The 13,898-nt window shown below is 43.6% G+C and overlaps 1 protein-coding gene across 1 annotated transcript; it reads right to left on the bottom strand.

Annotated features, from left to right (window-relative positions):
- Positions 1 to 2,242: 2,242 nt before the first annotated feature.
- On the bottom strand, positions 2,243 to 9,099 carry LOC123092770 (ATP-dependent Clp protease ATP-binding subunit CLPT1, chloroplastic). The gene is made up of 6 exons (XM_044514592.1): positions 8,810 to 9,099; positions 8,615 to 8,650; positions 8,429 to 8,538; positions 7,381 to 7,560; positions 2,630 to 2,757; positions 2,243 to 2,542 (listed from the first exon to the last, which is right to left on the bottom strand). Exons 1-6 carry the CDS (start codon positions 9,010 to 9,012, stop codon positions 2,510 to 2,512), a joined length of 690 nt encoding a protein of 229 aa, XP_044370527.1. The 5' UTR covers positions 9,013 to 9,099; the 3' UTR covers positions 2,243 to 2,509.
- Between the last annotated feature and the right edge of the window lie 4,799 nt (positions 9,100 to 13,898).

Genomic DNA, 13,898 nt, shown 5'->3' with positions numbered 1-13,898 from the left:
GCTCCACTCGCTCCGATGCTTCACTGTTTGTCTACCACCAGGGTGATGCTACTGCCTACCTTCTGCTCTATGTTGACGACATCATCTTGACAGCATGCTCGCCTACTCTTCTTCAACAGCTCACTGATCGTCTTCGTGCTGAATTTGCCATTAAGGATCTAGGTCCTCTGCACTATTTTCTCGGGATCGAGGTTCTTCGTCGAGCAGATGGCCTCTTTCTTCATCAGCGGAAGTACGCTCATGAGCTTCTGGATCGTGCCGGGATGCTTAACTGCAAACCGGCTGCCACACCTGTTGATACGAAGGCCAAGCTCTCCGCCACAGATGGTTCTCCTGCTTCAGATGCTCCCTTCTATAGGTCGATTGTTGGTGCTCTTCAGTACCTCACTCTTACTCGACCGGAGCTCCAGTACGATGTGCAGCAGGTTTGCCTCCATATGCATGCTCCACGTGATGCTCACTGGACCGCGGTCAAGCGCATTCTGCGCTACATCCGTGGCACCTTGGATCTTGGATTGTCACTTCAGGCTTCATCATCTTTGGACATGGCGGCTTATTCTGACGCCGATTGGGTCGGCTGCCCTGACACGCGCCGCTCGACCTCTGGTTATTGCGTCTATCTTGGACCATCTCTCATCTCCTGGTCGTCCAAGCGGCAGCCTGTCGTCTCCCGCTCCAGTGCTGAAGCAGAGTACCGCGCCGTTGCCAACGTCGTCGCCGAGTGTTCCTGGCTTCGTCAGCTGTTGCATGAGCTTTTGTCTCCGGTTGACAAGGCTACGATTGTCTCCTGTGACAATGTTTCTGCGGTCTACCTCTCCGCCAACCCGGTTCATCATCGACGCACCAAGCACATTGAGATTGATATCCACTTTGTTCGGGAACAGGTCGCTTTGGGTCATGTGCGCGTGCTACATGTACCTACGTCCCAACAGTTTGCTGACATCATGACCAAGGGCTTGTCTACTGCGTCTTTCGAGGAGTTCCGATCCAGTCTTTGCGTCGACCGTGGTGCCGCTTCGACTGCGGGGGGTTGTTGAGATGTAGATAACATATGTGTATTTCTTGTACAACAAGCCCTCCTCCTTCCATGTATAGTCGAGGACGTGGCTACCCTTTGTACTTATATATACGTGCATATTGCACCCGATCAATATATCGTGAGTTGCATAATTCTCTACACCGGAGAAGCGAAAATCTTCGTGCTTGTTTATATATAGCCTTGCATGCATTACTCTAGTAGACTAGTGCACGCTTCAAGACGAAAAGAAAACGGCCAACACGTAGGTTGCACACAACTTTTTGCTTGATCATTTGTTAACCCGGCGACTTGCCACACATAATTGAATATACTTATATCCCTAGCTAGCGAGCACGAGGCTTGGAATGCACTTACACTCCCACAGAAGTTGTACAGAACTACAGGTTGAGTTCCCTGCTGAAACATGCGATTTAATGCCATTATGTGGCAGCAGCGTGAACGGCTGGTTCCGATATATATGGTCCATCCGAAAAGACATGCCAAGAAGTATAAACCCCCCATGATAGTAAGCAGTTACCCATAAATTTGAAAGTGTTCATGCAGTTGCTGGCACGCAAGGAATTCCAATAAATCACATCGCTTACTTTCTCGCTGGTCCTGTTCGTCGTCCCCGGGCTGGTTCTGATCCCTGTCGGTGGCAGATTGATGCTACCTGATGAGGACCTGGGAGCTGAAACCTAAGCCCGGGAATGGGGCAGCCCACCTGACCACACCAACATGGCGTCGGCTTCCAGTATGTACATGCTAAGTGTCGAGCCATGACACCTCCCTGTCCGCGAATACAATGTATAACCTCCCGATGGTCGCTGTCAGCTTGGTTGTTCTGTGCCAATAAGCAGAACAAAAACAATGCGCAGAGCCAGGGTGAAAACAGCAATAAACAATGTAAAAGATTTGAAGGTAGATGTCCTTGCAATCGAAGCATAGTGCCAGGTACTACCAACCTCGTGTTGCACATTTGGTGTAAAGTGCGCAAAGCTTCCGTTCCCCTGCTTAGAATGATGAGAAAACTATACACTTCTTATGCGCAAATGATGATAATGTCACGCGTCAAACTTATACGGTGATGCGGAGAGCAGTCACTTTCCATAAAATGGTTATGATTTGTCAGGATTCAGATTGAACAGAAACTCTGAAGGTGGGGATGAACTCGGAATCTGGATCTTTGAAAGGGGTCTCCGAAGGGCAGTCCAACAAACTAGCTGAGAGTGGAACAAAACCGTGTTCGTCTGAAAATACATCGTAATGTTCTTACATGTACTGCATTTGGCAATAGTGGGAGTACACATTTTGGATTCTGCCTAACCGATCTTAAAACCCCTAAAACTTATAGAAGCAATCTCTTCAAGTTAACTTAATGTGGATCCATGGTACCACCAGCCGCCAGCCGCCAACTAGTGCCTAGATGTTGCCAGGTGAACACATAAAGAACCTCAGGGAAGTTCAATTATAAACCGGCTGCTCGATTTGCTATCTAGGACTCATTGTTTTCTCTTCGCCTGCCTGCAAAGGGTTGGTAGAAGGTTTGAGAAACCATGAGCCCTGTGAACTTGCGAAGTATTTACCTCAGACGAAGAATTAGACCATTACCGTTTTGGCCAGCAAACTGGCTTTCTGATCATCAAAACCAAGGGAAGCCAGAACCTTATGACCAGCTGACTCTTTATCTGACCATATCGCCAGGAACAAATGATTGGCCGTTACCTCTCCGTCCTCACCTGAAGTCAGAATTCAACTCATTAAATAAAACAAATAAGGAATAAACATATGATATTTCACATGGGAAGGTAGAAAACAACAAAGAAATGCATCACACTTCCATTCACGCTCAAACGCGTACACAGATCAGGAACAGTGCTACCCGGTCACCAAACATACAAGGGAATCAGCAATCAGAGTTCAGGAGCACAAAGTTAAGAATAGTGCATAGTGCACTTAACAAGCGGTAGATAAAACCAACAGGACTCTAAGCATAGTGCACTTAAGAAGGGAGTGGCCATAAATATCTAGACCCCATTGAACTAAATGATCATATTCATAGTGTTAGACCCAAACACGTAGCAACAAACCGATTCAGAAATGGAAATACTACTATATCGCAAAAGTGGGGGAAATACTAGCATTCGAAACTGTAATAGCTACAGTATGACCAGGGACAGTCATTTTGTGCAAGAGTTTTGATGCAATTTTAGACTAGCACTGTAGTTGATACCAACCAAACTTTACAATACCAAACGTACACGACTTCAATTCCAGGTCCTTCTCAGACACGCAGATCATAAGTGATATGTCTGGAGAGGTACATAATCTTAACAAAAAAAAGAACCTCCAACCCCTTCAATTCTAACGGGACTTAACAAAATATAATATTTACCTGCCCCACAGTCCTGCATGTATGAACTATGAAGATGTCATCTCATGAATGCCGAGCTGGAGTTGTCAAGCTAAGAAGTTCATGGTGTTCTTAAGGACTCCTGGATGCTAATTCTAAATATAAAATTATCAATGCAGGAGCAATCCCATCAGAGCACTTTTTATATAACTTTATTGCAGACAGAGTTGCTAACACACCCAGTGTGTTTTTAAACTCAACTTATTAGAGGAAACTGGTACTAACATGGTCCTGTTCAACTCGTTTTTTGTGAAATGATATCAAATGGACAAAAGCGGTAGATCTAGGCTTCATGCAAAATATAAGCAGCTCTAAACCCTATATAAACAATACCTGCAGTAAAAGATATGCTGAAACAGCTTTTGCCAATCCAGTGGACGAACGGCGTTGGTAAGTCCTTTATCAAGTCGGAAACGAAGCAATTTTACAAAAGGAAGGAATTAAGTACTCCCTCCTACATTGACATGTCTCAAAGGTAACCTTGACCATGAGTTTTTATGAAAATATATTTCCTCAAAATCAAGCATGCATTAGGAAACTATATTTCATGATGGACCTAATTCTATTAATTTGGTGTTGCAGATGTTGGTAAAACCTTAAAATGTTTGACTGGAATGGAATCTAAAATGGGTATGTATTGTGACATGGAGGGAGTAGGCTTTACAGCATATCCAATGCATTTGCAGGTTATTACAACAAATGAGTAACACATGCCTTGGTCTGATGCTTGAATGTATGGTCCTATGCTTGGTGAAAACTGGCATGTTTTCAGTTATTCAGTGAAGGTGTCCTTGGCTGCTTGCTTTATACTGACATTGAATTAACAAGTTGTGCCGAAGTCTGGTCAAAACTTGTCCACTTCGGTTTGCTCAACTTTGTGAAGAATACTGACATGTAATGTGAATCATAGTTGCCGGATTCGCTACAAAAGCCACTGAACCCAGATTCCGACAGATTTATCTAGAACGGGGTTCAAATTTGCTCAGATCGGTAGCGAATCGGTGCCAGATTCGCCGAACTCAAAACAAACCCAAAAAATGAAATCGTTGGCTAACCTGGTGCAGGCATGTGTGCAGCAGCACAACCCTTGTTCTAGCGGCCAGTGGCTATGGAACTGCGGCGCTCGGCGCAGACATAGTGGGTGGGCAACAGCTACTCGACCCGGCGCATGCATGTAGCTGGTGAACGACGGCGACGGCCAATATGTGGTGGCCGGCATGACGACAATGAAGATGTTGGATCCGATGAGTCGCCTCCGTGCAGCAGCACCTTCTGCATCGCCTCCATCGCGGGTAAGGCGATGTGTCCTACATGGTACTCGCTGCAGCTTCTACACGGGGGCCCTGGTGCATGCAGAGCAGTCCACCAGTTGGCGATCTGGAATTAGGACGGCCTGAAATTTGAAGACAATGTAGTGGAGTTGGGGGCGTGGGCTTTCTGAAGAAAACGATGAATCTGGTCTGATGAGACTAAGCAATCCGGCATGTGGCCATAAAGTAAAATTTTTGGTGGGAAGTTTCCCTCCATTCGTCTCTAATCAGATTTTGGTATTTGTTATGTCACTGATTCAGGTGCTCATTAAGAGCTTATATACGCACAAAGGGTCAACAACGCAGAGTAGTATTTTTTATATGTGCATTTTTCTGGTTTTTAACTATTCAACTCATTATGTCTTTATGCATGAAGCCATGTAATCAAGCTGCTAAGCTGGTTGCAAACAGTCCAGTGGTTGATTATGAACTAAACATTACTGATTATTCTATTAGTGACTTTATCGTTTCATGCCCTTTGGCACTCGTATATTTTTTATATTTTTTTTGCTTATACTGAGTTCAGAATCCGAGTCATCGCAGCCGTCGGATTCATGAATCGGAGTCATTGAATTCACGTAACGGTCACCCGATTCACGAACCGGAGATGTATACCCCTATCAAACTCGATTCATAGGCACTACTGAATTGCGAATCCTGAACCTGAATCGTGAACGAGCGAACTGCAAATCCGGCAACTATGATGTGAATAGAATTTTAGCAACGTATTGGCAACAAACCAAATGAATGCAAATTCTTGTCAATAAGACCAAATATATTGAACCAAATTTTGGCCACATTGACATATGCTCTCTCCATTTGGGACCTATGAGTAACATAAAGTGGGCATAGGCTGCTTTTAGGACTTCAAAAGGCACAAAAAATATTACTAAGCCCACAATAGACTTACGGCAACATGGTCATGCACACATGTTGTCCTCGGATTTGTCATGCAGATCGAACGGCCCAACCACAAAAATCCTATTCATTGCATACTCCATAGTGTATAGTTATGGGTTCTCAGGGTCACTGTAAGAAAATACCGTCACTTTTCAAACATCTGAGAGAAGCGTAACTGATTTGTAATATGACCATAGAGAGATACAGATACCAAACCGATATCTAGATATTAGCTCATCGAGCCAGGAGCCCAGTGTCAAGATAATTTTGGTTCTCATCAGTATGTTCTCCCCCACAAAAGATTGAAATCATTGTCACATATCAACAATTTCAGAGACTCACAGAAATGAAATCAAAGACACTGCACTGCAGCATTTATGTTCATCATTTAAACCCAGTTCGTGCTCTTATGTTCAAGGTTGGAAAAGGCGGTAGGCGTAAGCGAGGCGGTTGGCCTTTGCCTAGTGCCTAGGCGGTGCCTAAGCGCCCTAGGCGCGGCCTAGGCGGTAATATAGTTTTTACTCATAGTGTATTTGTGATTATTATATGGGTGTTGATATTAGTTTAGGGCATATAAATAAGTTAATTACCGTCTACTACCATTGGAATATAACCCGTTTGGCATACTAATGCAGTATGTGGCATGATTTCTTGCTTGCGTAGGCAATTCCTTGTTTGCCCTGCCTAGCCTCCATTTATGCCCTAGGCGAGGCGTTTGGCCATTGCCTAGTGCCTAGGCGTGCCTAAGCGCTTCCTAGGCACTGCCTTTTCCAACAGAGCTTATGTTACAGATGCAGGTCAGCAGGTGCGCATAGCCTAATGGTCTGATAGACGGTCATCAGGGAAATGAAGTAAATTATATAGATGATAGAGAGATAACACATCTGAGGAAAATCAATTGTGCATAGTGGCTCTAATCATTAATCTACAGATTGTATGCACTTCTATTTTGGACGGAGCATTGGTAGGAATGGCTCTACAAATGTAAACCAACATTATACAAGAAGGCTAAATTCGAGTAAATTGCAGTGGAACAAAACAAAATGAAATATGTCCTACGTGAATCATCGTTTTCCCAATAGAGTGACCTAATAGTATATGACTATATACCTAGTTTAGAGTGATTTACTGTGGTAACCATAAGCCTATATGGTAACACATTTTACTTGTTTTGTACATGAAGTAGTAGCATGCATGCAATGATCGATTTGTTAAAAGCATGACTACGGTTACCTGTTACAGTTTAAGTATTAGCTATCCAGATTGTAGGAGATGGTAACATATAGTCATCGTATAGAAACACATTACTAAAAACGTTGCAGAAGTAAAGTACTCTCTCCGTAAAGAACTATAAGAGCGTTTAGATCACTAAAGTCTTATATTTCTTTACAGAGGGAGAAGTAAACATAGTATTCTACATTCCTCCTCTATGCCTTAGAGCTTAATCTTTGTGTTAAACCTAAGACGAAATCATTAAACATATATGCAATGTGAATATATGATATTAGACATCTTCATTAATCTTCAGTAGACTAGCAATTATGGAAAATAATACACCAACACTACTTGTTCTGCAAACAAGAAAAGATATACTCGTTGCTTAAGCCCCATAACAGTAAGAACAAGCATATGGCGCAATCAGATACTGTTTACTAGAGAGTACAGAGAAGAATTCTGAGTACCTTTTCAGCACAAATGAGTAATGAACAATAATGGAAGCATATTTTGAAGGAAATAACCTGATTTTAGTTTCTCGTTTACAGCCCAATCAAGGGCACGCTGTGCAGATTCTGTCAATGGTGGATGCATAGGACTGAAGTAAAACATTTCTGACTTCCCAAGTATTGTTGCTGCCGCGTCACGCACCGTGAGCAATGTGATTCCATTAGCACGCATAAGTTTTGCCGCATCACTAGTTCCTGAAAGCAACAAATCTGTAGTTTAGTGCATCAAAATAGGCATAGCAATGTAGAAAACTGAGAAACAGCAAATATTAGCTTAACGTTTGGCAATATCATGGTAAATTATGGTATCAGGAATCTTTAGATGTCCACTAAAACAGCAATTGAGCACCAGAGCATGTGTAGTGCATCGTTTATAAGGCGACCTAAGGCGAGCACCAACCATCCTGATACCTAAGCGACGCCTAAGCGCCTAAAGCGGGCATAATTGCAAGGCGCTGCCAGGGCGACTTGCCGCCTAAGCGCCTAAAGCGGGCAAAATTGCAAGATGCTGCCAGGTCTACTTGCCGCCTAAGCATGCAAGGAGGGACACCTTATAAATAATGGTGTAGTGTACACGATCCTTTTTATATGTTTCTTTTAAACTACGAAAAAGTATTCTTAGTTTCTTTTAAGCCAAATCTCATCAGTCAGTCATAGATACTCTTAGTTTCTTACTTCTTCCGTCCAGAATTAGTTGACACTCAAACGGATGTATCTAGACACATTTCAGTGCTACTAGGTACATCCGTTTGATGGTCAACTAATTCCGGAGGGAGGGAGTACAAGATAAACAAGAAATCATTAGCTCAGACTTACTTCTAGTATCTTTCTGAGAAGGAATCTCCAAAATCTTCGAAGTTCTAACGCCTCAATTATTCTTTATAATGTTTTTCTTTTCAAAGAAAATCTAACATTCCTCATTCTCTTCCAATTCATCATATCCCATTTGCAACCACAGTTCACAACTACTTTGCCACACTTAAGTTACTTATACAACCAACAAGCATAGCAAATAAGCATATGTTCGGGCAGAAATGTAAGATCAAACGTGGTTGTGCCTCACCTTCAACGAGTATGCCCATAAGCAGCCCCTCGGTGCCTGTGGTTGGGTACCTCATCTTCCGTGCCTCCAGTTCCGCCATTGCAAATGATCGCACCGCCCTCGATGACCACCTGTGTGCAGTGAATCCCCATGTCAGCTCCGTGTATAGACACAAGATGGCGACATATCGAGGGGATTATAGCTTACCGGATTTTCTTCTCCCCACTAGCTAGCTCTGGAATCCTGGAGAGAAAAAACAATTCCTAAATCAAGCTCGTCACAGGATCCGAAAATACAATAATCAAATCGCGCAAAAGTAGTTATGGACAAAAAAGCTCAAGTTCAGAAATGTTTATCAGGAACAAATTGTTGAGTTGTCGCAGTATTATTGACCATCCTTACATAGTAGGGAGCTGAGCGACGACGGCGACGCGACGGCCCCGGCAGCGGCAAGTGAGGGTTTGGCCCCCCGCGGCAGCGGCCCGGAGCGAGGAGGGCAATACAGGGGTCGCCAGGAAGGAGACGGAAGGGGAGGGAGCGGGGTGGTGACGGGGGCATGAGAGGAAGGAGAGAAATGTGGCGTCGACCTGGGCGGCGGTCGCCATGGCGGGCGAGCGGAGATTTTCGGGGTTTCTGGGGGATAGGGGAAGAGATAGAGCGAGAGGATAGTTTTCTGGGGGGTAGAGCGAGAGGAGGAGTTAAATACAGTATCAGCCCTTGTATTTGCCACTGAAGCTCACTTAAGTCCTCCTGCTTGCAAAACACAAACTTTGCACACTGTACTTGGACGCTTGACTCGGATTAATCCTAAATCAGCTGAGGCGAGTGAAAAAATGCGGACAGCCATGTAGGCAGACAGACCCGAGCGGTTGGAGATTTTGCATTTAGGCCCTCCCATGGTTTCTATTAGCATAGCGAGGAAGATCAGTTGAAGGGGATGACGAATCTAGGGGCCAGGAGGGCCCTCGACTCCATCGCTGGAGGGTATACCTGGCCATACCTCGGGCCGGGCCGGGCTTCGGGCCGGGCCGGGCCTAGCCAAGCCCGACGCAAAAAACCCAGGCCCGGGCCCAGCCCGACCCGACCAACGGGCCTGTTTTTTGGGCCTGAGCCCAGCCCGAACACCTAAAAGCCCGTCGGGCTTCGGGCCGGCCCGGCCTGACCTTCAGGAAAGCGCAAAAATGACGGGCCCGGGCCCGGCCCGGGGGCAGCGTCGGGCCGGGCCGGGTCGGGCTTTTTCGGGCCGGGCTTCCCATGGCCAAGTATACTGCAGGGGTCCGCGAGCAATAATTCTAGACTTACGGACGAACTTGTCACGGAGGGCATTACGGGATTACGTGTCCTTGCCTAATAAACTTTCTCCTCCCTGATTTTAGCTGTGGCCCCCTCCAGTTTCCAATTAACTGATGCCACCTCTCCCTGTAGATTGGAACCGTATAAAAATGCCCGTGAGTGTAGCAAAGCTCGTCTGCGAGCGAGTCGCCGCGCAATGCAGTACGTGATCGTGCTCTTCTCTTTTTTGTCATACTGCAAAGTAGTGTTTTTTGGAACGGATTTGTTGCTGGCATTGGTTGTAGGTCACCAATGCAGGTGGTTTCGTATGGTTTGGCTAGGGTTTGTGAAGTTGTGCCGATGATTTAGTTATGATTTTTTTAATGAATTAGGTGAAAACGGGAATTTGTTCACATGCATGATTTCTTATGGAGAGATTTTTCATGGAAACATGAGTGAACAAAGTGGCATTTGGACCGTAAAATTGTTTGGTTTGATTTTTGTAGACTCGGACATGGTCTGCAGAAGTAACCAACGACATTATCGAAGAAATCGATTATGAAGCTGTTGACGGAGTGAGGTTGTGTTGTTGCAATATCTTGCCCCCTTGGATTTTGGAGATTGTTGTCAAAAACAATAAGGGACTGATTTGTTTGCTAGTGCACACTAAAAAAAAGTTCCTGGCGTATCAAGAAGAATGCTACATTCTAACGAGAAATTTGAAGAACTTCACCAAAAATATTTGCCTTGCAGAGAAGAGAGATTTATGTTTCGATAAGAGAAAACACTGATAAGATAGTATGAAGAAGTTTACCCTTTAAATATTCCTGACGCAAAGCAATTTTCATTCGATGTGTTCAAAGAAGAATGATTGTAGTCGAGAAGTTTAAAGGCGAAGCGAAGACATAGTATTTATTTCATTGTTCTTCTTTATCTTATTTGATTCATGGGACCGTACTATTAAGTGGGGTATAGGTATTCGAGGCTTAGGGCTGTTGTGATGCTTAGCTGAATCCTATGAAATATTGGGAGAAATATATTTGTGCTCCAAAGATTTACTTGCCTATCGGAGACGTTGTTCTTTCGGACTGCGAGAGATATTATTCGGACCGAAGAGTCAGCTTTACTTGTTCCTCGAATAAATTTGCATGCGCTCAAAATCCGATGGTTGGAAACGTGTTGGTTGGCCATTGGCTAGACCGCGTGTCCTAGTTAGTCATTTCCCATCAGAGAAGGCTGCAGCTATAAATAGTCACCCCGCTCCAATGTTTTTTGTTGGTTGCTTCGCTTGAAATTCTGATAAGATTGATTTAGCACCCCTCTCGAGAGATTTGAATTTAAGATCCACCAAAAGAAAATCAAGAGCCAAAAACATAGACATTGATTGAGCATCACAGTAGATCTGAGTTAAGAGTAATTTTGGTTTGTGAAGCAAGTCTGTCGAAGGTTTGGAGATCGTCGTTAAGTATCTACTCTGGGTGAAATCAACCGAAGTTTGATCGGCTTCGCATTGAAGGAGAATAGGACGAAGAGAGATTTGCTCATGTGTTCAATCATAAGTCCTTCCAATCGGACGTAGATCTTTTGCAAAAGAGTGAACTGGTATACCAAATCATCTATCGCCTTCGAGCACCACTAGTTCACTCTATTCTACTACATTACTTTCAGTGGTTTATCTTTAGTGTTCTATATTCCGATGGATATCTCTGATCATTTATCTGTTTCTATTTAGTATATGTGGCATGGCTATACTGTTAAGTGTATTTCAATTTGTCGTGATTAAAGTTGTGTGCTTATATGCTCGGCTATTGATCCTTTGGTGTTACTTTGTTATTTAGCTGAGTTGTGCTATGATGAACATCTCTCAGTAGCATGACTATATATATACCTTGTTCAATTTTCATTCGTACATATTCACTCATGCTGCTTGAGCTACTTTTCTTCTGTGTCACTATTGTAATCGTGAAAGTCCTTGGTTTTTATACTAGACTGATTATCATCGCTTTTAGTGAAAGTCTTGCTTAGTCACTCTTGCCTGGCACATCTTTCCTTCGAGTAGCTATGTCCATTCGTCTTCAGTACACCAAATCTGGTTATACTTTTGTTGCTTTGTCTTAAGGGACTTGAAGTTTCAAAAGAATTTTAAATCTCCCATTCACCCCCTCTAGATGATATACTCTCGATCCTACATGTTGCTGGAATATGGAGAGCCTGGTGTTGTGATAACCCACAAGTATAGGGGATCGCAACAGTTTTCAAGGGTAGTGTATTCAACCCAAATTTATTGATTCGACACAAGGGGAGCCAAAGAATATTCTCAAGTATTAGCAGCTGAGTTGTCAATTCAACCACACCAGGAAACTTAGCATCTGCAGCAAAGTGTTTAGTAGCAAAGTAATATGATAGTGGTGGTAACGGTAACAAAAGTAAAGACAGCAAAAGTAATGTTTTTTGTATTTTTGTAGTGATTGTAACAATAGCAACGGAAAAGTAAATAAGCGAGAACCAGTATATGGAAAACTCGTAGGCACCGGATTAGTGATGGATAATTATGCCGAATGCGATTCGTCATGTAACAGTCATAACATAGGGTGACACAGAACTAGCTCCAATTCATCAATGTAATGGAGGCATGTATTCTGAATATAGTCATACGTGCTTATGGAAAAGAACTTGCATGACATCTTTTGTCCTACCCTCCCGTGACAGCGGGGTCCTATTGGAAACTAAGGGATATTAAGGCCTCCTTTTAATAGAGAACCGGAACAAAGCATTAGCGCATATTGAATACATGAACTCCTCAAACTATGGTCATCACCGGGAGTGGTCCCGATTATTGTCACTTCAGGGTTGCCGGATCATAACACATAGTAGGTGACTATAGACTTGCAAGATAGGATCAAGAACTCACATATATTCATGAAAACATAATAGGTTCAGATCTGAAATCATGGCACTCGGGCCCTAATGACAAGCATTAAGCATAGCAAAGTCATAGCAACATCAATCTCAGAACATAGTGGGTACTAGGGATCAAACCCTAACAAAGCTAACTCGATTACATGATAAATCTCATCCAACCCATCACCGTCCAGCAAGCCTACGATGGAATTACTCACGCACGGCGGTGAGCATCATGAAATTGGTGATGGAGGATGGTTGTTGATGATGACGGCGACGAATCCCCCTCTCCGGAGCCCCGAACGGACTCCAGATCAGCCCTCCCGAGAGAGATTAGGGCTTGGAGGCGGCTCCGTATCGTAAAACGCGATGGTTTCTTCTCTCCTATTTTTTTCTCCCCGAAAGCCAATATATGGAGCTGGAGTTGGCATCGGAGGGTCTCCAGGGGGCCCACGAGGTAGGGGGGCGTGAAGGAAATATGGCCTAGAGGCAATAATAAAGTTATTATTTTTTTCCTTATATCATGATAAATGTTTATTATTCATGCTAGAATTGTATTAACAGGAAACATAATACATGTGTGAATACATAGACAAACATAGTGTCACTAGTATGCCTCTACTTCACTAGCTCATTTATCAAAGATGGTTATGTTTCCTAGCCATGGACAAAAGAGTTGTCATTTGATTAATGGGATCACATCATTAGGAGAATGATGTGATTAACTTGACCCATTCCATTAGCCTTAGCACTTGATCGTTTAGTATGTTGCTATTGCTTTCTTCATGACTTATACAAAGTTCCTACAACTATGAGATTATGCAACTCCTGTTTACCGGAGGAACACTTTGTGTGCTACCAAACGTCACAACGTAACTGGGTGATTATAAAGGAGCTCTACATGTGTCTCCAAAGGTAGATGTTGAGTTGGCGTATTTTGAGATTAGGTTTTGTCACTCCGATTGTCGGAGAGGTTTCTCTGGGCCCTCTCGGTAATGCACATCACTATAAGCCTTGCAAGCAATGTAGCCAATGAGTTGGTTACGGAATGATGCATTACATAACGAGTAAAGAGACTTACCGGTAACGAGATTGAACTAGGTATTGAGATACCGACGATCGAATCTTGGGCAAGTAACATACCGATGACAAAGGGAACAACGTATGTTGTTATGCGGTTTGACCGATAAAGATCTTCGTAGAATATGTAGGAGCCAATATGAGCATCCAGGTTCCGCTATTGGTTATTGATCGGAAACAGTTCTAGGTCATGTCTACATAGTTCTCAAACCCATAGGGTCCACACGCTTAACGTTAC

The sequence above is a fragment of the Triticum aestivum genome, chromosome 4B (genome assembly GCF_018294505.1).
Source record: "Triticum aestivum cultivar Chinese Spring chromosome 4B, IWGSC CS RefSeq v2.1, whole genome shotgun sequence".
NCBI lineage: Eukaryota > Viridiplantae > Streptophyta > Magnoliopsida > Poales > Poaceae > Triticum > Triticum aestivum.
This window is presented reverse-complemented; position numbering and strand designations above follow the sequence as displayed.